The sequence below is a fragment of the Canis lupus genome, chromosome 24, assembly GCF_003254725.2.
Source record: "Canis lupus dingo isolate Sandy chromosome 24, ASM325472v2, whole genome shotgun sequence".
In the NCBI taxonomy this organism is placed as follows: domain Eukaryota; kingdom Metazoa; phylum Chordata; class Mammalia; order Carnivora; family Canidae; genus Canis; species Canis lupus.
This window is the reverse complement of record NC_064266.1, coordinates 23,480,451-23,506,458: the sequence shown is the minus strand read 5'-3', so window position 1 is coordinate 23,506,458 and position 26,008 is coordinate 23,480,451. Positions and strand designations below refer to the sequence as shown.

Below are 26,008 nucleotides of genomic sequence, written 5' to 3'. Positions count from 1 at the left end.
TTCCCCACTGAGAGCAGAGCCTAACTTGGGCCCAAGATCATGACCTGAGCTGAAACCAAAAGTCAGAAGCTTAACTGACTGAGCTACCCAGGCGCCCCTAAAATTTATTTAAAAAAATAAAAATAGGGATCCCTGGGTGGTGCAGCGGTTTGGCGCCTGCCTTTGGCCCAGGGCGCGATCCTGGAGACCCGGGATCGAATCCCACGTCGGGCTTCCGATGCATGGAGCCTGCTTCTCTCTCTGCCTGTGTCTCTGCCCCTCTCTCTCTCTCTGTGACTATCATGAATAAATAAATAAAATCTTTAAAAAAAAATAAATAAAAATGATCATCCCTGTGCCAATGACTGTAAATTGTTTTTATTTTTAAATAACCTCTACACCCAGTGTGGGACTCAAACTTACAGCCTCAAGATTAAGAGTTGCTTGCTCCACCAACTAAGCCAGCCAGGCTCCCCTCCAAATTTTCTTTCTGTAGTTAAGACCTTTCCTTTGAGCCCGGAAGGAAATACACTAAAAATGTCAACAGTGGTTTTATTTGAGTAGCATGATTATGGGTGATCTTTTCTCTTCTTTCTACTTTTCTATATGTTTCCAGATTTCATTGGGCATATATTACTCTTCTGGTTAAAAAAAAAAAAAAAGATTTTGTCATAAGTAAATGTATACAAATTTGAAGACAAGATTAGATGATCCAGGGCAGCCCGGGTGGCTCAGCAGCTTAGTGCCGCCTTCTGCCCAGGGCATGATCCTGGAAACCTGGGATCCCATCCCACATCGGGCTCCCTGCATGGAGCCTCCTTCTCCCTCTGCCTGTGTCTCTCCCTCTCTCTCTCTCTCTCTCTCTCTGTGTGTGTCTCATGAATAAATAAATAAAATCTTAAAAAGAAAAAAGATTAGATGATCCACCAGAATGCCAATAGTAAATTTGTTGGGATTGTATGGAATTGTGGGGTTTCTTTTAAGCTTCAGATGCTCTATAACAATATTCCAAACCTATACTGGGTCTTAGAATCACTCGGAAAACTTTTACAAACAGCTTTATTAAAATGTAATTGAAATACAATGAACTGCTCATATTTAAAGTGTGCAATTTGATAAACTTTGACATATGTAAAGACCCATGAAACCAAAATATCCATCACTTCTCAAAGTTCCCTTATGTCCTTTTAGAATTCCTTGCTTTTAACCTGTCCCAAGGCAAACCACTGATCAGTTTAAATTTTTTTAGAATTTTATACAAATGGGGATCCCTGGGTGGCGCAGGGGTTTGGTGCCTGCCTTTGGCCCAGGGCGCGATCCTGGAGACCCGGGATCGAATCCCATGTCGGGCTCCCGGTGCATGGAGCCTGCTTCTCCCTCTGCCTGTGTCTCTGCCTCTCTCTCTTTCTCTCTCTGTGACTACCATAAATAAATAAACATTTAAAAAAAAAAAAAAGAATTTTATACAAATGAAATCATACAGTATGGACTCATTGTGTTTCGTTTCTTAACTCAGCACAAGTATTCTGAGATTCATCCAAACTGTAGCATGTGGGGATCCCTGGGTGGCTCAGCAGTTTAGAGCCTGCCTTCGGCCCAGGGCGTGATCCTGGAGTCCCAGGATGGAGTCCCGCATTGGGCTCCCTGTATGGAGTCTCTCTCTCTCTCTCTCTCTCTCCCTATCCCTCTCCCTCTCTCTCTCTGTGTGTCTCTCATGAATAAGTAAATAAAATTTTGAAAGAAAGAAAGAAAGAAAGAAAGAAAGAAAGAAAGAAGAAAGAAGAAAGAAAGAAAGAAAGAAAGAAAGAAAGAAAGAAAGAAAGAAGAAAGAAAGAAAGAAAGAAAGAAAGAAGAAAGAAAGAAAGAAAGAAAGAAAGAAAGAAAGAAAGAAAAAGAAAGAAGAAAGAAGAAGAGAAAGAAAGAAAGAAAGAAAGAAGAAAGAAAGAAAGAAGAAAGAAAGAAAGAAGAAAGAAAGAAAGAAAGAAAGAAAGAAGAAAGAAAGAAGAAAGAAGAGAAAAGAAAGAAAATAAGCGCCAGCTTCGATGAAACACTGGGAAAGATAGGTGGTGGTGGCGGTAGTGACAGTGATGTTTTTAAAGACTTTACTCAGGACACTTGAGTGGCTCAGTGGTTGAGTGCCTGCCTTTGGCTTAGGGTGTGATCCTGGATTCCTGGGTTTGAGTCCCACATCTGGCTCCTTGCATGGAGCCTGCTTCTCTTTCTGCCTTTCTCTCTGTGTGTCTCTCGTGAATCTTTTTTTTTTTTTTTTAAGATCTTATTTATTTATTCATGAAGACACAGAGAGAGAAGCAGGCTCCATGCAGGAAGCCTGACATGGGACTTGATCCCGAATCTCCAGGATCATGCCCTGAGCTGAAGGTGGTGCTAAACCGCTGAGCCATCTGGGCTGCCCAACCTGTGTTGTTGTTGTTGTTGTTGTTTTTTTGTTTTTTTTTTTTAAAGAAACCAAAACCAAGGCAACAACAAAAACTGTAGCATGTATTAATAGTTCATTTCTTTTTGTTGACAAACAGTATATCATTGTACAGATATACCACCATTTGTTTATGCATGACCATTGGATTGTTTCTAGTTTTTGGAATATGTACTTATTAGAATAAAACTGCTGTGGGATCCCTGGGTGGTGCAGCGGTTTGGCGCCTGCCTTTGGCCCAGGGCATGATCCTGGAGACCTGGGATCGAATCCCACGTCGGGCTCCCAATGCATGGAGCCTGCTTCTCCCTCTGCCTATGTCTCTGCCTCTCTCTCTCTCTCTCTCTCTCTCTCTCTGTGTGACTATCATAAATAAATAAAAATTAAAAAAAAAAAACTGCTGTGAACATTCATGTACGAATCTTTTTTTTTAAGATTTTATTTATTTATTCATGAGACAGAGAGAGAGAGAGAGAGAGAGGCAGAGAGAGAGAAACAAGCTCCATGCAGTGAGCCCGACGTGGGGCGTCTCCAGGATCACACCCTGGGCTGAAGGCAGGCGCTAAACCGCTGAGCCACCTGGACTGCCCCATATATGAATCTTTGTATGGATATATGCTTTCATTTCTCTTGAGTACATGCCTAGGAGTGAAATTTCTATATCATAAGGTAAGTGTAGCTTTGCTCAGTGGCAATATTGTAGCCAATGAGGTTTATCTGAGGCGCAATTATTGCTAATTGAAAACATAAGTGTACTTTTAACATTTTAAGAAACTGCTGGATTATTTTCCAAAATGATTGTACAATTTTATATTCCCAACCAGCAGTGTATAAGAGTTCCAGCTCCACCAATACTTGCTATGGTCAGCTTCATTAATTTTAACCATTTTAATAGGTGTGTGGAGATTTCTTTTTTTTTTTTTTACATTTTTTTTCTAATTTTTATTTATTTAAGTAATCAATCTCTACATTCAACATGGGGCTCGAAGTCACAACCCTCAGATCAAGAGGTGCAAGCTCCTCCAACTGACTCAGCCAGGCACCCCATAGTAGGGTAATTTCTAATTGCAGTTTTATTGTATTTCCCTAATAATTAATTATGGTTAGCATCTGCTGGACTCCTTGCTGGGCCGGGAGCCAGCTTCTCCCTCTCCCTCTGCCTCCCACTCCCTCTGCTTGTGTTCTCTCTCTGTCAGATAGATAAATAAAATCTTTTAAAATAAATAAAGATTTTCTTTAATAAAATAAATATTAAAAATACTTTAAAATATATTTATTTTATATTTATTATTTTTTAAAGGTTATTTATTTAATTATTCATGAGAGAGGCAGAGACATAGGTAGAGGGAGAAGCAGGCTCCCTGCAGGGAGCCTGATGCAGGACTCTATCCCAGGACTCTGGGATTAGGACCTGGGCTGAAAGCAGATGCTCAACCACTCAACCACTGAGCCACCCAGGCGTCCCTATTTTATATTTATTTATATTTTTAAAATAAAAATATAAGGGACGCCTGGGTGGCTCAACGGTTGAGTGCCTTCAGCCTCAGCGTGGTCCCGGAGTTCCAGGATGGAGTCCCACATCGGGCTCCCTGTATGGAGCTTGCTTCTCCATCTGCTTGTGTCTCTGCCTCTCTCTCTGTGTCTCTCATGAATAAATAAATAAAATCTTTTAAAAAATTTTAAAAATAAACATGTCATATTTGGAATTTTTTCACCACTATTGTTCCATTTTTTAAAAAGATTTATTTATTTATTTGAGAGAGAGAGAGAGACAGAGACAGAGAAAGTGTGTATGGGGAGGGATAGAGGAAAAGGGAGAGGGAGAGAATCCCAAGCCGACTCCCTCCTGAGTGTAGAGTTGCATGTGGGGTGCCATGACCCTGAGATCACAACCGGAGCCAAAACCAACAGTCTGAGGCTCAACCAACTGAGCCGCCCAGTGTCCCAGCCATTATTGCTTCAAATAAATTTTCTGTCTCTCCCTCCCTCCTCCCCTTCAGAGATTCCAATTATGTGTGTATTAGTCTGCTTAACATTATCTCAGCTCACTGATGCTCTGTTCATTATTTCTAAATTTTTTTCTTCTGTTTCATTTTAGATTTTTTTCTATTGCTGTATCTTCAAGTTTAGTAATCTTTTCTTCCATACTATAATGTCTAATATGCTGTTAATCCCATCCAGTGTATTTTATTTTTAAGTAATCTCTACACCTAGTGTGGGGTTTGAACTTACAACCCCAAGATCAAGAGTTGCATGCTCCACCAACTCAGCCAGCCAGGCACCCCTCATTCAGTGTATTTTAAAATCTTACCCTTCTCAGGAATGATCTTAAGGAAATCAGGAGCCACAGGTAGAGAACACCTGGAATTCAGAATTCTGGTAGGAAGTGGGACTGGTGCAGATGGATGTGGTCAAAGAATGGGATTAGTTTCTGATTAGGACTTGTTTTCTCTCCTTCTTTAAAAGAAGAATGTTGGTCATTAGCCTTTAGTTCTGGCATGGGATTGGGAATGGCCTACAACTGTCAGCATGATTTCTGGGCTCCATATTTTCTACATGGAAAATATGTCAAGGGATCCTTGGGTGGCGCAGCGGTTTGGTGCCTGCCTTTGGCCCAGGGCGTGACCCAGGATCGAATCCCATGTCAGGCTCCCGGTGCATGCAGCCTGCTTCTCCCTCTGCCTGTGTCTCTGCCTCTCTCTCTCTCTCTCACTGTGTGCCTATCATAAATAAAAAAAAAAAGAAAAAAAAAAGTTTAAAATATGTCAATATGCAGGAGCAGTGACTTATACCTGAGAACATCCCAGTAGGAGGAAAATAGAAATCATGTTTATTCCTCAGGAACACTTAAGTGCCCTGGAGCAAACTGACATTCTTCTGTAACAATGTTATCAGTAATGCTTTAAACTCCAGCACACTGTTTATGTATCTGAAACAAAGTCTGTTTCTTGTTTTATATTTTCTTTTTGGAGGTGGTCTCAAAAGAAACAAATAAAAAATAGGTGGCCCAGAAACAAACAAACAAAATCTCACTCATCTTTAGATATTTATTTTTTATATCTTCTGTGTGTCTGTGTAGCTTTTTGGACATGTACAATACAGTCATAATAGCTCTCTTAGTATCTTCTCTGCTTATTCTAACATCTATGTCAGTTCTGGGTCAGTTTCAATTTCTTTTTCTTCTCTTATTTCTTGTTTTGCATGACTGGCAAAATTTTCTATTGGATGTTGGATATCATGAATGTTACTTGTAGGCAGCTGAATATTTTTGTAATTCTATGAGTATTCTTGAACTTTGTTCTAGGATGCATTTACTTGGAAACAGTTTGATCCTTTGAGAGTCTTGCTTTTAAGATTAGGTGGGACCAAAACAGTGCTTAGTGTAGGCCCAGGATTTTTCCACTGTTGAGGCAATACCCATCTGCGTATTCTTCCCAATGCCTTATGAATCATGAAGCTTGCCAGCCTTTCTGGTGGAAACAGGCACTAACTATTCTTGGCCCTTATGAGCACTGAACACTGTTTCCTCTAAACCTTTTGTCTGGTTCTTTCCTTGTCCTTGGACAGCTTCTTCACATGCATGTGCTAATAAGTACTCAGCTGAATATTTGAGTAGATCTTTAGAATTCTCTTTCTCTCTCTCCTCCTTGGTACTCTTGGTCTTCCCAGACTCTCAGCTCTGTTTCCCCAACTGAGAGAGGCTGCTGGGCTCCATCTGGGTGCCCTCTCCTTATACTATACAGCCTGAAACCTCCTTCCTTTTAAAAAAAAAATTTTTTTTAATTTTTATTTATTTTTTTTAAAGATTTTATTTGTTTATTCATGAGAGACACAGAGAAAGAGAGAGAGAGGCAGAGACACAGGCAGAGGGAGAAGCAGGGTCCACGCAGGGAACCCGATGTGGAACTCCAGCCCAGGTCCCCAGAATTAGGCCCTGGGCTGAAGGCAGCGCTAAACTGCTGAGCCACCCGGGCTGCCCTCCTTTTTTTTATTTCTTATTTTTATTTTTTAATTTTTATTTATTTATGATAGTCACAGAGAGAGAGAGAGGCAGAGACACAGGCAGAGGGAGAAGCAGGCTCCATGCACCGGGAGCCCGACGTGGGATTCGATCCCGGGTCTCCAGGATTGCGCCCTGGGCCAAAGGCAGGCGCCAAACCGCTGCGCCACCCAGGGATCCCTGCCCTCCTTTTTTTTTTTTAAAGATTTTGTTTATTTATTTATAGAGACACAGAGAGAGAATGAGAGGCAGAGACACAGGCAGAGGGAGAAGCAGGCTCTATGCTGAGAGCCTGACGTGGGACTCTATCCAGGGTCTCCAGGATCACGCCCCAGGCTGCAAGCGGCGCCAAACCGCTGCGCCACCGGGGCTGCCCTCCTTTTTTTTTTTTTTTTTTTTTTAAACAAAATGTTATTTTATTTTATTTTTTAAGATTTTATTTATTTATTCATGAGAGACACAGAGAGAGAGAGGCAGAGACATAGGCAGAGGGAGAAGCAGGCTCCATGCAGGGAGCACGATGTGGGACTCAATCCCAGGTCTTCAGGATCACGCCCTCGGCTGAAGGCGGTGCTAATCCGCTGAGCCACCCGGGCTGCCTACATTCAGATTTAAGATCAGTGGTGTATATTGTGATTTTATTACTTTTTATTAAAAACAGTTTATTTTGAACTGGTCTTTGGCATGGGAAACACGGCACTAGAGGACATTTTCAATTTATAGCTAAACCCCTAATTAAAGAAATCAAGTCTCTTTAAAGTTCCCTGATTAAAAAACAAGATTGGTCTCAAGCCCCAGGCAAGAAGGCATGTGAGAATTCAGTGTGACTGTGGGGAGGACAGGGCAGAGCAGGGAGCTGGGCAGCCACTGACAGGCTTGGGGCATTTACAATTTATTATTTCCACTTAACAAAGCATTCATATCTCACTGTCTTGCTTCATTTTCTTCCTCCAACAACCCTGAGGCAAAATTCCTGACCTCTGTTTGGCGGATGAGGAAATGGGGCTGAAGAGGTTGAGCGACTTGACAAAAGACAAATCAGTAGCAGAGTTAAAATTTAAACTTGCTTCTTAGAGATGGATTAAGGAGCAAAGCAATCCTTAGCCATGTGGCTGTCAATGGTCAGGGAATATCCCTGGGAAGTGCTAAATAGAAGTGAATTCTGCTGATAGGGCCTCCTAGCAGATGAGCGAGAAATTACTAGATAAACTGCAGAGGTGGGGATGCCAGAGACTGAGATTGTCGGATGAATACTTGGAGGAGCAGTGGCTAGCTCCCACCCTGCCTCCTAAAGGAGACTGAGGTTCCCTTAGGACTTCTGTCCCCAGAGAGGGTATGCAAGTAGAGAGTCAGAACCGAGATGCCAGGAAGATAAAGAAGAACCTGAGTGTTGCTACTCATCCTCCCTTCTGGACCTTCCTCACACAGTATTCACCTTTGCTCTCAAAGAATAGACTGTAAAATAACAATATTGGCTCCACGAGTGTTTGCCAGGAGCCAGACCCTTCCCAAGCATCATTCTTTTTTTATTTTTTATTTCCCAAGCATCATTCTATTGGATTCTCACTGTGATTTTCTGAAGCAGATGCTACTGTCATCTCCATTTCAAACATAAGGAAATGGAAGCAGAGGATGACTTTACTCATTTTCTATTGCTGCATAACAAAGCTTAAGATCTGAAAACCACGATATTCATTTATTATCTCACACATTTTCTGCAAGTAGGGAATTGAAGATTAACTGGGTGATTCTAGCCTGGGGCACCCCAAGACATTCCTGCCAAGCTGTCAACCAGCACTGCAGTCATCTTAAAGCTTCACTGTGGCTGTAAGATCCAGTTCCAATGGCTCATGAGCAGGGCTGGTGTTGTGTCCAAGATTGTGAATCCGAGAAACCACCAAGGACCCGACACCGATGCAAACACACGAGGGTTTATTTACAAGCTCGAGCTTGGGTCCAAGTGTACCCGACACAGCAGAGCAGGGACTTGGACCCCAAAGTGGGTTACAGCTGGGTTTTTTATAGGCTGGTCTAAGGGATTTTCAGAAGGGGTGGAGGAATTTCTCAAGTTCTATTTACATTCTAATAATATGGGGCTTAAGGGCATTGAGCTCTGTTCTCTTTCTAATATGGGACTTTCTACCACGGAGGTGGGCTCTGTTGTCTTTCTGATATGGGATTCCCTGCAGTTTTTCCTGTAAAGTTCAGCTCATATTCACAGGGGCCTAAGATGGCTGTACTTGTGCTAATGCTAAACTTGAGGTGGAATGGCCTTGATTTTTCTTAGCCTCCACAGCTGGCAAATCAGTTGGCAGTGGTATCAGTTACTTGTCATGTGGATCTCGCCATTGGGCTGCTTGCATGTGCTTACAACATGGCAGCTGACTTCTCCCAGAGCAACTGATCTAAGAGACCAAAAAGGAAGCTGAAATGTAGTTCCTGGCTTAGCCTCAGAAGTCACACTGTCATTTCTGTAACACCCTAGTGGTAAAATCACAGGTCAGCTCTAATCATTGTAGGAAGGGTCTTCATACATGGGTGTCCTTCAGGGAGGCCAGCTAACACAGTGACAAAGGAATTTACCCAAGGTCACGCACATGGGAAATATTAAAGGTAGGCTTTGAACCCAGGCAGTTACCATGTCACAGTGAAGACTGGCTTGAAAGAATGGGGGTAGGCAGGTACCCAGAGATCTCCTCTGTCCTGGAAATATTCACATTTCAAACTGTGGATCTCATTCCAGTGATTACGTGGGTCAAATACTTTATCCAATGTGTCAGACAGACACTTTGCCAAAACAGCATGACCTGGGCATGTGTATAATAGATTGCACAAATCATCCATTTGACAGTGGACTTGGTGAGTCAGAGGGAACCTGGATTCTGGCTCCAGCTCTGCCTCTGACTTACTGTGTGACCTGGAGTGAGTTTTAGCCCCTCTGAGATCTTTGATTTTCTTTCTGTACAATGGGACAGTTCAATCCTAAGGGCCCCGCAGGCCTCTGGCTAAGAGATTCCTGGATTTCATGCACAAAGTTGTTTACCAGGAATGTTGAGGCAGTTTCCTCTCCACTTTCCCGGGATCTCTCAGACCTTTGCCTGAGTGGTGTGGACCCCTTAGGTACAAGGGTCACTTTTTTGGAACCAGGCCAGGCTGGGCCAGGCTGCTCAGCCCTGCTTCCCCCGCAGCTGGCTGGCACCATTGTTCCCCCATAAAGCTGGGCCCAGTTCCAGCTGCTGCTGCCCTCAGGGCAGGGGAGAGGCTCAAAGAACTCAGTTGTGTGGCTTCCCCCCTCCCCCCAGGGCAGGCCTGGGTCACCCAACAGGCTGACTCAGCCCATGGATGGGAACAAAGAACATGAGACATGGTTTAAGGAAAGAATTTGACATTTACTATCCCCCCACCCACCCCACCCCGACCTCCCACCCCTGGAAAAAACTTCAAAGTAATCATCACAGGGAAAATCCTGCTATACTTATTTTACAGTCTAGTAGGATATTAAAAAAAAGGGGGGGGGGTGAGGGTGAGGGCATTATAATCATTCAGGGCTTTAAGGACCTATATTTAAATGAGTCTACAATGCACATCTGTTTGCCTTTTAATTGGGATGCATGTTACAGCTGAGGAACATGTAAAAAGTACATAGTGTTACACAAAATGATAGTGCATATTACAATGGTGGATCTTAAATTGGATGAAATATGGTCCTGAGGCCCTGTCCTTGGAGCCTGGGTCCAGCCATTTCCATCCTCTCCTCCACTGTCCCACTCTCAGCCCCTCTCTCTTCCACTACCCCGGGGCCTGTCTTTACCCTGTGTCTCCAGGACAATCCTTCAAACTTTCTCAAGCTTTTCCTCTGCATTAAAACTCTGAAGGGGGGATCCCTGGGTGGCGCAGCGGTTTAGCGCCTGCCTTTGGCCCAGGGCGCGATCCTGGAGACCTGGGATCGAATCCCACGTCGGGCTCCCGGTGCATGGAGCCTGCTTCTCCCTCTGCCTGTGTGTCTGCCTCTCTCTCTCTCTCTGTGACTATCATAAATAAAAAAAAAAAAAAAAAAAAAAAATTAAAACCCTGAAGGGGGCAGCCCCGGTGGCGCGGCGGTTTAGGGCCGCCTACAGCCTGGGGTGTGATCCTGGAGACCCGGGATCGAGTCCCACGCCAGGCTTCCTGTAGGGGGCGTGCTTCTCCCTCTGCCTGTGTCTGTGTCTCTATGAATAAATAAACAAAATCTTTAAAAAAAAAAAAAAAAAACCCTGAAGGAATTGTGAGGCGAGGGGTAGCTGTCTCCCACTTCTGATGAAGACAGTGTAGGTTTCAGCACAGTTGAAGAGCACAAAAGAATGAAAAGAAATTTAATTTCATGAGTAATAGCTAACAGTTATCCAACACTGTGCTGCAGGCACTATTCTAGGTGATTCATGGATGTTAATTCATTTAATCCCTACAAGCATTTATCAGGTGGCTGCTAGTGTATCCCCATTTTAAAGATGTGAGAAACGAGGCACAGAAGGTCACTATAACTTGCCCAACATCACATAGCTAGTAAGTGGCAGAGCCCAGAGGTAAAACAGCAAAATTCCTCCTCTGCCCTGGAGGTAACACTGTCATACAGGTGTACACATCCTGCCAGATCTTGTTTTTTTATGGATTTGTGGCTTAAACATATAGGAAAATATTATTTTGCTTTTGATCATATTGTTCTGAGATATGTCTTTTCTATACAAGTACATAGAAATATCTTAGTTCTTTTTACTTTTTTAAATTATAAAAAAATATTTATTTATTTAAGTAGTCTCTTCACCCATCATGGGGCTTAAATTCACAACCCCGAGATCAAGAGTCAAATGCTCTTCAACTGAACCAGTGGGGGATACCTCCTTTTTTTGGGGGGGCATACCTCCTAACCCCATTTTTTTGCTTTTGTTTTTTATTTTTAAGTAGGCTCCAGCCAATGAGGCTTGAACTCATGACTCTGAGATCAAGACCTGAGCTGACATCAAGGGCCTAGTTGATTGAGCCACCCAGGTGTGCCTCCCTACCCCCTCAGTTCTTTTTAACTACTACCCAGTGTCTATACTGTGTATGCTATGGAAATAACCCCAAGTGCCTCCAAGAGACCAGGCCCCATCCTCCCTCTGGGCTTCACATTTTATTCACATGTATATCTCATTTCAACCTGACAGCCTTTGATCACAAGCATTTTTTCCATTTTAGAGGTGAAAAAGAGGGGAGCCTGGCCAACTCGGTGGAATATGTGACTCTTGATCTCAAAGTTGTGAGTTCAAGCCCCACAATGGGCATAAAGCTTACTTTTAATAAATAAATAGATAGATAAATAGGAAGAGAGTGAGGCCTAGAGAGGGTAAGTATATTATCCAAGTGAATGAAACATGATTTGAGCTAAGAGTGTACACTTTTACCCATTGCACTTCTAAGAGCCTTTCCAAATACATGCACCTCAGTACCCTGTTGGTGAATATTTGGATTGTTTCCTATTTTCCCCCATGACAAGCAATGCTGAAGTCAACATCCCTTAACATGCTTCTTTTTGTCCACATGGAAACATTTCTGAGGGTTGGTTGTGATGGTGAACTTGCTGAGTCAAAGGCCATTACATTTTTTTTTTTTAAGATTTCATTTATTTATTCATGAGAGACAGAGAGAGAAAGAGGCAGAGACACAGGCAGAGGGAGAAGCAGTCTCCATGCAGGGAGCCCGACGTGGGATCCGATCCCGGGACTCCAGGATCATGCCCTGGGCCGAAGGCAGGCGCCAAACCGCTGAGCCACCCAGGGATCCCAGGCCATTACATTTTTAATAATAATACTGCTAAACCTCCCTCAAGAAGGCTTTTCTAATTTACCTTCCCACCAGTTGGAGATTCCATTTGCTCTAAGATGTTCAGGATTTGGGGTCACCACATCTGGGCTTGAATCCCACCTTTGCAGCATGACTTTGGGCAAGTTATGCTGTTGTGTGTATGAGTTTCTTTCTCTCCTCCTCATCTTTCTCCCCCTGTCTCTTTTTGTCATGCAGGGTCCTGTAGTACAAATAGTCTACAATTGAACTGTTCTGGTGTTGATGGGCATCAGGTTGTTTTCAGAAGAAGGTTGCCATGAGGGGTGCCTGGGTGTCTCAGTGGTTGAGTGTCTGCCTTAGCTCAGGTCATGATCCTGGGGTCCTGGGATTGAGTCCCACATTGAGCTCCCTACAGGGAGCCTGCTTCTCCCTCTACCTATTTCTCTTCCTCTCTCTCTGTGTTTCTCATGAATAAATAAATAAAATCTTAAAAAAAAAGAAGGTTGCCATGAACACTCATGTACATACCTTTTGGTAGACATATTTATGTACTCCTCCTGGACATATAAACCTAGGATGTTGCTGAATCATAAGGGAGATAGAGATTTAGTTTTCATATATATTGCCAAATAGTTTTTTTTTTTTTTTAATTTATTTATTCATGAGAGACACAGAGAGAGAGAGAGGCAGAGGGAGAAGCAGGCTCCATGCAGGGAGCCCAATGCGGGACTCGATCCCGGGTCTCCAGATCAGGCCCTGGGCTGGAGGCAGCACTAAACTGCTGAGCCACCCGGGTTGCCCGCCCAATAGTTTCCAAAGGGATTGTACCAATTTATTTTCCTACTGACAATGTATGAGAGTTCTAGTTGCTCCACATTCTCATCAACATTTGATATTGTCAGCCTTTTACATTTTAGCTATTCTGATGGCACTATGCTCTTGTAATCCTCATATCACCCCGGAGAAGTATATGTGTGTGTGAATACTGTTGGTTAGTGACCGACCTCATCAATATCCTCCTTCCTAGCTACTTCTGGCTTAGGAGGGCACTGTGATATAGTTCTGGCCGATGAGACAGAAGAGAACACCCACTGTGTAAAACTTCTGAGAACACTGGGAACACATTGGCTTTCTGGAACATGGACATTATGTCATCCATGGAACAACATATTCCATGAGGCCACAACATGAGGAAAAGGCCAACAGAATCACAGAGACACTGGCCATGACGTCATTAAGCCAGTGAAACAAACCAAGTAGCTCCCTGTGTTGAGATTTCCTGTAAGACAAAGTCCCCTAACCTATTAGTCTGGTTTTCTATTATTGCAACCAAGCTCATTCTTTGGCAGTACTTTAACTATCTCCACTTTGCAAGTGAGGAAAGAGAGGCTCAGACAGTTCAACTGAAACAACAATGCAAGGAGTGCTAGGGAATGGAGAAGGTTCTGAGATGCATGGAGTTGACAGGAAATTAGAGGCCTCTGCTTGTGAGGACCCTAGGGGAAGTAGTACCCTTTCTGAAGGCTCAAGAGAGGAAACAAGGCCGTCATAAAGACCTCCCTGAAGATTAATATATCTCTCTGGACAAATTTTACCAAGTATCCTTCCTCTAAATAAAGTCAACCTCAAATCAAGCCACCTTGATTGATCAATCTGCCATCTCTAAGCTGGAGATCTTTCAGGCCCTTCTAGGTCTACTACCTATGATTCTCTACCTCTTCTCTATAACCCATCTGGTATGTATAATTACATTACATGAGTACACCACATTATTATCCTGTTGATGGACCTTCAGGTTGCTTCTAATATTTCATATTTACAAACAATGATGCCATGAATAGTGTTGTACATGTCTTCTGTGCACACATATGATATTCTCTCAGATATAGATTTGGGAATGGAATTGGTGGGTCAAAGGGCATGCACAGCTTCAACTTTGCAAGTCATTGCTAAGTGGCTCCCCAGAAAGCATATTATGCATATTTGCTTAGGCATATTTGCTTCTCCCCTACTAACAAAGCATGAGAAGTCTTGGTACTCCTCATCGTTGTCAACACTTGGTATTGGTAGACTTATTAATGTTGTGATTGAGTTACAACATACATAAAGTTAAGTAAATAAAATGCACCTGTCCTAAGTGTCCAGCTTCATGCATTTTTACTTTTGTTAAAATCATGTAAACTCTTCCTGGACTATTTCCAGACCACTAGATGGCTCCTTCAGGTCCCTTTTCAGTTAAGACTCCTCAATCCCTCTGCCAAAGTAACTATCCTAATTTCTAGAAACATAAATTAGTTTTGCTTGTTCTTGAACTTCATACAATTGGAATTATACAGCATGTACTCTTTTTTTGCTTAGCTTCTTTCACTCAACTTAGTATCTGAGATTCATCCATGTTTTTTTTTATTTTTATTTTTTTATTCATCCATGTTAAAAAAAAGAGAGAGAGAAATTTACTTTGAGGAACTGGCTCCTATGATTACAGAGAGGGAAGTCTCATAATCTGCCACCTCTAAGCTGGAGACCCAGGAAAGCTGGTGGTGGTAATTTAGTCCAAGGGCAGGAGAAGATCAATGTCCCAGCCCAAACAGTCAGGAAGGGAACAAATCCTACCATCCTCCACTTTTTGTTCTATTCAGGCCCTCAAAGGATTCGATGATGCCCACCTACATGGGGGAGGATGATCTACTTTACTAAATCCACTGATTCAAATGCTAATCTCATCTGGAAATGCACAGATACTCAGAAATAATGTTTAATTTGGACACGCTGTGGCCCAATCAAGCTGACACAAAATTAAGCATCACAAAGGGTGAGGGTGGGCAGCCCGGGTGGCTCAGCGGTTTAGCTCCATCTTCAGTCCAGGGCGTGATCCTGGAGTCCCAGAATCCAGTCCCAGGTTGGGCTCCCTGCATGGGGCCTGCTTCTCCCTCTGCCTGTGTCTCTGCCTCTCTCTCTCTCTCTCTCTGTGTCTCTCACGAATAAAAAAAAAAAAAAGAACTTTGCCTAGAAAGCCATGTATTAAAAAAAAAAACAAAACAAAGGGTGAGGGTGACAAGGACTCTTTACCAACTAGAGTAGTGTCAAGAGGGGGATCTGATGTTGGTCCTGTCCCTTCCTTTTCAACTCCTGTGGTGCCTAGTAGAGGCTCTGCATTCAACAGAAGCTCAAGAAACTTGCTAAAGTGACTAATTTCATGGGGACATCTCCCAATAATAACAATTCAATATCGGGCACCTACATATGTGGGACACCTTTTTATTTACAACTTCATCTTTCTCTCTTGACAACCCTAGGAGTCTGTACCATTTTTCTCTTTCACAAAGGTGGAAACTGAAACCCACAGAGGCCCAACTTGGTCTGCCTTAGATCCTAGAAAAATGAAGTGCTGTGGGTTGAACAGCAGCCCCTCAAAAGATATACCCCTATCCTAATTCCAGAACCTGTGAACTGCAGGTACCATTCAGTTAAGGATCTTAAGATGTGGGCAGCCCCAGTGGCTTAGTGGTTTAGTGCCGCCTTCAGCCCAGAGCATGATCCTTGGAGACCTGGGATCGAGTCCCATGTCGGGCTCCCTGTGTGGAGCCTGCTTCTCCCTCTGCCTGTGTCTCTGCCTCTCTCTCTCTCTCTCTCTGTGTGTGTCTCTCATGAATAAATAAAATCTTAATTAAAAAAAAAAAAAGGATCTCAAGATGTTTATCCAGATGGGTCTTTTTTTTTTTTTTTTTTTAAGATTTTATTTATTTATTCATGAGCGAGAGAGAGAGGCAGAGACACAGGGTCCATGCAGGGAGCCTGACATGGGACTCAATCCCAGGTCTCCAGGATCAGGCCCTGGACCGAAGGTGGCGCTAAACCACTGAGCCACAGGGGCTGCCCCTCTAGATGGGTCTTAAATCCTAAATCCGATGATAAACATCCTCCGAAGAGACAAGAAGAGGGAAGAGACAGAGGGAGAACAAGATGGAGACAGGATATGTCCATAAACCAGTGAACTCTCAGAGCTACCAGAAGCTGGAAGAGGCAAGAAAGGATTCTCCCCTCGAGCCTTTGGAGGAAGTGTAACCCTGGTGACTTTGATTTTGGACTCTGGTGCCCATAACTCTGCGAGAAGAATTTCAGTTGCTTTATGCTACTGGCCCACAGTAAGTTGGCACAGCAGCTGTAGGAAAGCAACACATAAGGGTGGTGGAGAAGGCAAAGGAGAATAAAGAGGGTCAGCTGCCCCTGCTGAAGCTCATGGTTCTCCATTGCCTGGCAGCTTTGTGACCCAGTCTCCTCCACTCTGCCTCTAGTTCATCTCACTGCAGCTGCAATGGTCTCCTTTCCTCATCCCTGGAATATGCTGGGCACATTCTCACCTAAGGCCTTGGTGCTTCTTGTTTCCTTTGCCTAAAATATTTGTCTTCCCCTGAACACTCAGTTTCCTGCTCCTCAGACAAGCCTCCCTGACCTCCTCTCTAGAGTGTCTCCCACCTCCCAAGTCACCCTCATCCCTCTAATTTTTCTTCATGGCCCTCACAATCACCTGATGGGACGTTTGTCCACGATACACGTGTTTACGTATATAATACCCCCTCCAACTGACATTAGCTCCTCCAGGACAGGAGCTTTGTTCATTGCTTTATCCCCAGCCTTTAGCATGGTTCCTGGTCCATGGGAGGTATTCAATAGATATTTGAATGACTACTTTCCTTCGACAGCACATAGACTAAATGTGCAACAATACAGAGAAGATCAGCATGGCCCCTGTGGAAGGTTGACATGCAAATTCATGAAGTGCTTCCTTTTTTTTTTTAATATTTTATTTATTTATTTATTCATGAGAGACACACAGAGAAAGGCAGAGAGATAGACGAGGGAGGAGCAGGCTCCTTGCAGGGAGCTTGTTGTGGGACTCTATCCCCAGACTAGGATCATGCCCTGAGCCAAAGGCAGATGCTCACCCACTAAGCCACCCAGACATCCCAAGTACTTCCTACTTTTTAAGATTTTATTTATTTGAGAGAGTGAGAGAGCAAGATAGTGAGCATGAAGTGCAGAGAGGGGCAGAAGGAGAGGGGGAAGCAGACTCCCTGCTGAGCAAGGAGCCTGACACAGAGCTGGGCTTGATCCCAGGACCCTGGGACAATGACCTGAGCCAAAGGCAGACACTTAACTGACTGAGCCACCCAGGTACCCCAAAGTGTTCCATATTTTTGTGTGTTAACTGGAATTAAAATTAAAATTAAAAGAATAAACTAGATGACTAAAAAAAATATGTGAATGAATGAACAAATTACCTACTAATAGTGATGGGAATTAGAAGGAGGAGGGCCCAGATATGGAGCTGTCATCCAAGCTGAAGAGGAGACTGTGTGTGGGAAGCTCTTGGCCCTAACAGGGCCCCTGGCCCTCAGCCCAAGTGTGATTATGAACCTCAGAAAAGCCTTTCTCCACATGCCTCCACCTGGCTTGCCTTGTCTTTCCAGCTGGTCACAGTCCCCAAGGGTTCATTTGATTCAAACATCCCTGGGAAGGTTTGAAAGCATCCTTTGTTTCTACATTTTCTCATTTTTTCCAAGCATCAAGTATGGACAGATACACACACCCTCATGCACATATATACACACACTCTAACACATACGCTTGGCCATAACCCACAGTCTCATGGACCCTCATGGCTCAGTCTACCCATATCCAGTACTACTTGTGCACAGCTATGGACACACACTGACCCTCAGTCATTTGCACTCCCCTGTCTCACATACTCACACACAGTTAGAGTCCTGCATGTGCCGTCACACACGAGCAGGCCTCCACCCAAGGTCTCACCTAGGTAAGTGCTCACACCGACACATGGACTCACTCATCAGCTCCTCTGGGCATGTGTGCCTGGACCCTCATGCACATACAGCTTTGAACATGCCTCCAAGTTTCCTCACACACATACAAACAGGCAATAGCCTGCTGTGGTGACTCACACTTGTCATGACGACCTGTCATGATGGCCTATCATGACTTTGCATAATAGCCTAACAACAGCGATATTGACTGAACACTGGCCATGTGCCAGGTACCCTGCCCTTTGAGACCTTGTCTCATTCAATTCTCACAACCTTTGAGACCTTGTCTCATTCAATTCTCACAACAATCACATGAAATAGGTGCTATTATTAGTCCTATTTTATAGATGAGGAAACAGACCAGAGCCAAAAGAGTCCAAATGGGATTCTAACCCAGGCATCTGACTCCAGAGTTCCCCTCTCCTTTTCTGGTAGAGTATATTTTTCAAAAATGATTGCATCAACATCCCCTATCCCTCATGCTCGTCTAGAACCTTGTTACTCTTTAATCAAATGGTAGAATCTCTGGACCCTTCTCTTGAACTTGAGTGGGTCTTTGTGACTACTTCAAATAACAGTACGATGAACATGATGCCAGTATGAATCCAAAGCTAGATCATAAAAGGTGATACCAAAAAATGGCCAAGATGTAGAAACACGGGGCAGCCCCGGTGGCGCAGCGTTTTGGCACCGCCTGCGGCCTGGGGTGTGATCCTGGAGACCCGGAATCGAGTCCCGCATCGGGCTCCCTGCATGGAGCCTGCTTCTCCCTCTGCCTCTCTCTATCTCTCTGTCTCTGTGAATAAATAAATAAAATCTTAAAAAAAAAAAGATGTAGAAACACCTGAGTGTCCACTGATGGATGAATGGATAAAGAAAAAATATGCCACTTTTCCCCACACAATGGAATATTATTCAGCCATAAAAGAGGGAAATCCTGGGGTGCCTGGGTGGCTCAGTAGGTTAGGTATCCAACTCTTGGTTTTGGCTCAGGTTATGATCTCAGGATTATGAGATCGAGCCCACCATCAGCCCAAGCCCAGCACGGAGCCTGCTTGGGATTCTCTCTCTCTCCCTCTCCCTCTGCCCTTCCTTCTGCTTGCACACACTCTCTCTTTCTAAAATAAATAAATCTTAAAAAAAAAAAAAAGGAAATCCTGCCATTTGGGATAAGATTGATGGACTTGAGGGTGTTATAAGTGAAATAAATCAGAGAGATAAAGGCAAACACTGCATGTCTTACTTGTATGTGGGGTCTCAAAAAGCCAAACTCATAGAAACAGAGTAGAATGGTGGTTGCCAGGGGCTGGGAGGTGGGGAAATGGGGAGATGCTGGTCAGGGGGCATAAACCTCCAGTTAGAAGATAAATAAATTCTAATGTACAAGGTGGTGACTATAGTTTACAAGACTGTATTGCATACTTGAAAATTGCTAAGAGAGTAGATCTTTTTTTAAAATTTTTATTTATTTATGATAGTCAGAGAGAGAGAGGCAGAGACACAGGCAGAGGGAGAAGCAGGCTCCATGCACTGGGAGCCCGACGTGGGATTTGATCCCGGGACTCCAGGATCGCGCCCTGGGCCAAAGGCAGGCGCCAAACCGCTGCGCCACCCAGGGATCCCCTAAGAGAGTAGATCTTAAAGGTTCTCATCACCACTATTACCACCACAACAAAAGAATTACTGATAATCATGTGAGGCGAATAAGTATATAGTTAATTAATCTTATTGTGTTCATCTTTTCATAATACGTATGTTTGTCAAATCATCAAATTGTATACTTTAAAGTTATACAATGTTCTATGTCCTTTATATCTCCATAAAGCTAGGGAAAAACTTTTTTTGCGGGGGGAGGGTTTTACTGTTTATTTATGACAAATGTCCTCCATCCGTGGTCTTCTCCCGTCAGAAGTTCTTTGAAATGATGCCGTCGGCCTTGGCCAGCCAGAGGATGGAGTCATCAGACTCGCCCATCCTGCGAATGGCCCCGCAGATAGCGTAGGTCTTAAACTGCCCGTTGAACCTGCCAGTCACCTTGTCAAGCTTGGCCACGTTCATCTGGATGGACGCGTGGTCCTTGGTGCCGATGATGCGGTTGCTGGCGGAGCATTTCCGCGGCACGTACAGGTCCACGAACTTGCCGGCGTCGTTCTGCATGTCGAGGGCGCACCTGCTGCTGCCACCACGAGCTAGAGCGCAGAAAGTTAGGGAAAAAAAATTTTATGTTTTTATGTTTTTATTTTTTTAAAGATTTATTTATTCATTCATTCATGATAGACACGGAGAGAGAGAGAGGCAAAGACACAGGAGGAGGGAGAAGCAGGCTCCATGCCAGGAGCCCAGTGCGGGACTCGATCCAGGGACTCCAGGATCACGCCCTGGGCCAAAGGCAGGCGCTAAACCGCTGAGCCACCCAGGGATCCCCAGGAAAAAAAATTTTAAAGAAAAAAAGGATTACACAAATTCTGCCTGGCTCTCTCTTGGGACTCTCATCCTTGGAACCCAGCTACCATGCTAGGAGGAAGTCCAGGCTACATGAAGAGGCCATGTGCAGGTGTCCCGCAACAGCCTACTGAGGTCCCAGCTGACAGCCAGCATCACCTGGCAGTCCTGTGCATGAGGAAGCCTTCAAGATGACATCAGTCCAGTCACTATCTAACTGCAACCACACAAGAGACCCAGAGTAAGAACTGCCCAGCTGAGCTCAATCAACCCCCAAACTGAAAGGTAATAATAATAATTATTATTGTTTTATGCCACTAAACATGGGTGATTTGTTACATAGTGATAGCTAACTGGATGCCAGGACAGATTACCAACAGTTAGCCTCAGACCACCATGGAGAAGTGGTGCCAAGCTCTTTGTCCTCCTTTTAGACTGTCCTCTTCTACCCCCAGGATCCAGGATCTCAGAGCACAATCCTCATGCCACATGACCACTGGTATATCCAACTCCCTATCTGGGTGTGAGCTGTTCCACCCCCAGGCACTTGTCCACTGCTGACTCTGTGATGCTTAAGGCAAGTGCTCATCACTTTATTTATTTGAGAGATAGTAAAAGAGAGAGAGAGAGAACACAAGACAGAGGAGAGGCAGAGAGAGAGAGGGAGAAGCAGACACCTTGCTGAGCGGGAAGCCCAATGTGGGGCTGGATCCCAGAACCCCAGGATCATAACCTGAGCCAAAAGGCAGCCACTTAACTGGGTCACCCAGGTGCCCCCCTGTTTACTCTTTAGTCAAATGTGTAACAATTCCAGCCCTGCCCACCTCACAAGGAGGCTGCAAGGATCCATCCTGGAAGCTTGAGTTTAAGGGGTTATTATTATTTTTTTAAATAGATTTTATTAAGTAATCTCCACATCCAGCGTGAGGCTCAAACAACCCGAGATCAAGAGTCATATGCTGGGCAGCCCTGGTGGCGCAGCGGTTTAGCGCCGCCTGCAGCCCAGGGCGTGATCCTGGAGACCCTGGATCGAGTCCCACGTCAGGCTCTCTGTATGATGCCTGCTTCTCCCTCTGTCTGTGTCTCTGCCTCTCTCTCTCTGTATCTATGAATAAATAAATAAAATCTTAAAAAAAAAAAAAGAGTCATATGCTCCACAGACTGAGCCAACTAGGAGCCCCACAGGGATTAGTGTTAATGCTTGCATTTTAGGATCCCAGTGGCAACTAGAAGATAGGTAAATATAACCAACACAGGAAGTCCTGCAATGTGGAGACATCTAGCATAGAGGCAAACAACTCAGTGGCTGCAATGCAAATAAGAATGGCAACAAATGGGACGCCTGGGTGGCTCAGCGGTTAAGCACCTGCCTTTGGCCTAGGGTGTGGTCCTGGAGTCCCAGAATCGCGCCCCACATTGGGCTCCCTGCATGGAGCCTGCATCTCCCTCTGCCTGTGTCTCTGCCTCTCACTCTCTGTGTCTTTCATGAATAAATAAATAAAATCTTAAAAAAAAAAAAGGAAGAATGGCAACCAATGATGATTGGGATGATCCTGGACTGTTGAGAAAACTAAGCCAGAGATCAAACTGCCAGAACAACTTAAGTGGGCCAAGGGCCAGGATGTATGTTGGCCTGGAGAACTTACACACCATCTAGAGAGAGCAGCTAACATCTGACTTGCCCACCCATTGTTTTTTTTTTTTTTTTCCCACCCATTGTTATATGACAACATACACTCAATTCCCAGATCTGATCTTTTTTTTTTTAAAGATTTATTTATTTATTTATTTATTTATTTATTTATTTATTTATTTATTTATGATAGACACAGAGAGAGAGGCAGAGACAGGAGGAGGGAGAAGCAGGCTCCATGCTGGGAGCCCGACGTGGAACTCAATTCTGGGACTCCAGGATCGCGCCCTGGGCCAAAGACAGGTGCTAAACCGCTGAGCCACCCAGGGATCCCCCCCATCATTTTTTCAAGAGAACTTAGAAATATGGATTTCTGTCGGAACTCTTCAAATTTAAAAAAATGGGCAATTAATTCATACTTCATACCTTCTTTTGGGGGCAACTGATACAAAGTATCAGAAAACATCATCTACTGGGCAAACATCCCAAGGACTACCTTCCAGTCCAAAAATCTTGACCAGGTGGCTCCCCTGGGCCAGTCCTGAAGCCAGAGGCTGGGATGCAGATTTGCCCAAGACCTGGTGGCTGCTCTGGAGGAGTCTTGGCCTTCTAGGCGTTTAATCCTCTGTGAAGAATTTAGAGGCACAATATTTATAAAGCTGTTTGCCCAAACCAAAACAATATAGTATGGTCTATGAGGGCACACTACCAGAAAGTTCTTCTTGGGCAGGAAGCACTAGGATACTTAGATAGAATCTGAAGGCTGTGGGGAGAGTGATACTATATGGTTGCCCCTGTCAGGGTCCCCTTCAGTGTCAGGAGGGGAAAGAAGAAGGGTATCTATGCGTGGGAAGCAGAAGTGATCACAACCAAAGCAGCAGAACCCTGGTACCATGAGTCTACACTTTGGAGCTAGATGGAACTGAGTTCAAAATAAATAAAAAAAATTAAAAAAAAAAAAAAAAAAAAAACGAAAAAAAGGGATCCCTAGGTGGTGCAGTGGTTTAGCGCCTGCCTTTGGCCCAGGGCGCGATCCTGGAGGCCCAGGATCGAGTCCCACATCGGGCTCCCTGCATGGAGCCTGCTTCTCCCTCTGCCTGTGTCTCTGCCTCTCTTTCTCTCTCTCACTGTGTGCCTATCATAAATAAATAAAAAAAATTTAAAAAAAAATACGGAACTGAGTTCAGATCCTGACTCTGCAGCTTATCAGCTGGGTTTTCCTGACCTTCGTTTCCTTATCTACAAAATGTAGTTAATGATTTTTTTATCCCATAGGATTATTGAGGGGGTTAAACAGGATAATCTACATGGAGGTTTTTTTTTTTTAAGATTTATTTATTTATGATAGACATAGAGAGAGAGAGAGGCAGAGACAACAGGAGGAGGGAGAAGCAGGCTCCATGCCGGGAGCCTGACGTGGGACTCGATCCTGGGACTCCAGGATCACACCCTGGGCCAAAGGCAGGTGCTAAACCACTGGGCCACCCAGGGATCCCCTACATGGAGGGTTTGAAAGAGTTCCTGATGTTAGCTGCTATTTTCCCTCACTTTTTTTTTTTTTTTTTTAAACTCTGCCATGACTACTTTCAAATGTTTCCATGCTGGAGCAGGTCTCTTTCTGCTTTCTCTGCCTGGTTCTTTCTAGACCCAGATAGGTGCCTCTTTCTCTGAGAAACCTCCATAGTCTCCAGGCTGATACATCATTCCCTCCCTCCCTTCTGGATGCTTTGCTTAGGTGTGCCTTGGTGTCCATGGTCTAAGTGGTGGTTCTTGGTGAGTCTTTCTCCCCCAGAGGTAGGAAGTTCCTGGAGGGCAGGAGCCAGCTCTGAGTCATCCATGTTCCCCAGTAGTCTGCTCTCCAGTGGGTGGCCAGCAATGTTTGTGGAATAAAGGGAGGGGAAGAAGAAGGGAGGGGTGTTACAAACAGCTCACAGAGCGTTGGTTGAACCTTGGGCTTCAGGGCTGTGACAGTTAAAGCATAGGTCAAGGGCCAATCTTTGTCGAACACCTAAGTGGGAGTAAGTGTGTACTGAATATATGAATGAATGTGTGTGCATGTGTATGAGTGAGTGAGAATATAAGTGTATTTGTGTGTGATGGCCAGGAAAATGTGTATGTGTGAATGAGCATGTGTATGAGGGTTTATATAACTGCCTTTATTTTATTTTTAATTTTTTTAAAAGATTTTATTTATTGGGACACCTGGGTGGTTCAGCGGTTGAGTGTCTGCCTTCAGCCCAGGGCATGATCCTGGAGCCCCAGGATCGGGTCCCACGTTGGGCTCCTTGCATGGAGCCTGCTTCTCCTCCCTCTGCCTGTGTTTCTGCTCCTCTCTCTGTGTCTCTCATAAATAAATAAATAAATAAATAAATAAATAAAATCTTTTTTTTTTCCCCCACTAATATGGAGCTCCACAGGAAAGGGGTCTTTGTGTCATTCCTCCTTGTGTCTTCTTCACATACAGCATCTGGTACTTCCCAGTGTTGGTGGGGTATTGGGAAGAGCATGATAGGAAAACAGAATAGCACAATGCTTATCAAGAGGGGTCCAAGAGTCAGATGTTATCAGTGCTTCCTAACTTTGGGCCAGTTGACCACTATAAACCTCTGTTTTTTTCATCTGTAAAATAGGTATAATCGCAGCATCTAACCTATAGGGTGGAGCATAGAAAGTACTTAGTAAATATCAGATAGTATTATTATAGTGAATGTCACTATCCACTGCCAGAGCAGATGCTTCCTTGGGCTAAAAACTCTCTCTCTTTTAAAGATTTTATTTATTTATTCATGAGAGACACACACACAGAGAGAGAGAGAGAGAGAGAGAGAGAGGCAGAGACATAGGCAGAGGGAGAAGCAGGCTCCATGCAGGGAGCCCGATGTGGGACTCGATCCCAGGATTCCAGGATTCCAGGATCACGCCCTGAGCCGAAGGCAGAGGCTCAACCGCTGAGCCACCCAGGCGTCCCTAAAGACTCTCAAAACAAGTCAACAGACTACTAACCTTATCCATCAAAATTCTCTCTTAGTTTCTCCTACAAGAAGGAGCAATAAACTATTTTGTCTCCTTAAGGCAGCTGGGAGGTTTATGCCATCACAGGACTTTGGTAGGCAAAAGCGAAACCTAGGAGCAGGGTGCCCTCTCCTGGAAGTATGGGGTAAAGGTTGGCTCCCTACATTAGTCACTGACCTCTTAGGTGGCAGATGCTGTCAGGATTGCCAGCAAACAGAGCCCACAGAGGGGCAGCCAAGGGGGAGGGAACTTTTACAGCTGCCTAGCATAAGCTCCCTCTCTGCACCTCCCGGCCTCACCGCTGCTCATCCGCTGCTGGACTCCTTCCTCAGATCTCACTTTAGGACGGCCAGACTGGGCCAGGCACTCCTGTTACAAGTTCTCAGAGCAAACTGTATTCATTTTGCATTCTTCTGTGTGATTATTTATTTATTTATTTTTTAAAAAGATTTTATTTATTCATGAGAGTCACAGAGAGAGAGAGAGGCAGAGACACAGGCATCGGGAGAAGCAGGCTCCATGCAGGGAGCCCAATGTGGGACTCGATCCCAGGTTTCCAGGATCACGCCCTGGGTCAAAGGCGGTGCTAAACCTCTGCGCCACCGGGGCTGCCCATAAATAAAATCTAAAATTTTTTGTTTTAAGTTCAATTTAATTAACATATACCTTATTATTAGTTTTAGAGGTAGAATCCAGTGAGTCTTCAGTTGCTTACCTTACCCAGTCCTCATTATTTTGAGTGCCCTCCTTAATGCCCATCACCCAGTTGCCCCACCCCCTACCCACCTTCCCTCCAGCAACCCTCAGTTTGTTTCTCATAGTTAAGAGTCCCTTATGGTTTGCCTCCCCGTTTCTCATTTTATTTTTCCTTCCCTTCCCCTATG

General features: G+C 44.3%; 1 protein-coding gene, 1 long non-coding RNA gene, 1 other non-coding gene and 1 pseudogene across 4 annotated transcripts in view; 2 read left to right on the top strand and 2 right to left on the bottom strand.

The window, feature by feature from the left end:
• Nucleotides 1–3,090: 3,090 nt before the first annotated feature.
• Nucleotides 3,091–3,209, top strand: LOC112674335 (U4 spliceosomal RNA; annotated as a pseudogene).
• A 1,858-nt stretch (nucleotides 3,210–5,067) lies between these two features.
• The window catches only part of LOC112673834 (uncharacterized), a 167,689-nt gene continuing 146,748 nt past the window's right edge, over nucleotides 5,068–26,008 (bottom strand). Inside the window, exon 3 of one of the 2 annotated variants that reach the window (XR_007405622.1) lies at nucleotides 5,068–5,133. This is a non-coding gene — a long non-coding RNA (uncharacterized LOC112673834). The remainder of the gene's footprint in view (nucleotides 5,134–26,008) is intronic. The other variant, XR_007405620.1, reaches the window with a different exon arrangement.
• LOC112674319 (U6 spliceosomal RNA) lies at nucleotides 16,899–17,006 on the top strand. The gene has a single exon (XR_003145370.1). It is a non-coding gene; the product is annotated as a U6 spliceosomal RNA (small nuclear RNA).
• Nucleotides 19,891–20,232, bottom strand: LOC112673383 (40S ribosomal protein S21-like). The gene has a single exon (XM_035705985.2). It carries the CDS (start codon nucleotides 20,192–20,194, stop codon nucleotides 19,943–19,945), a length of 252 nt encoding a protein of 83 aa, XP_035561878.1. The 5' UTR covers nucleotides 20,195–20,232; the 3' UTR covers nucleotides 19,891–19,942.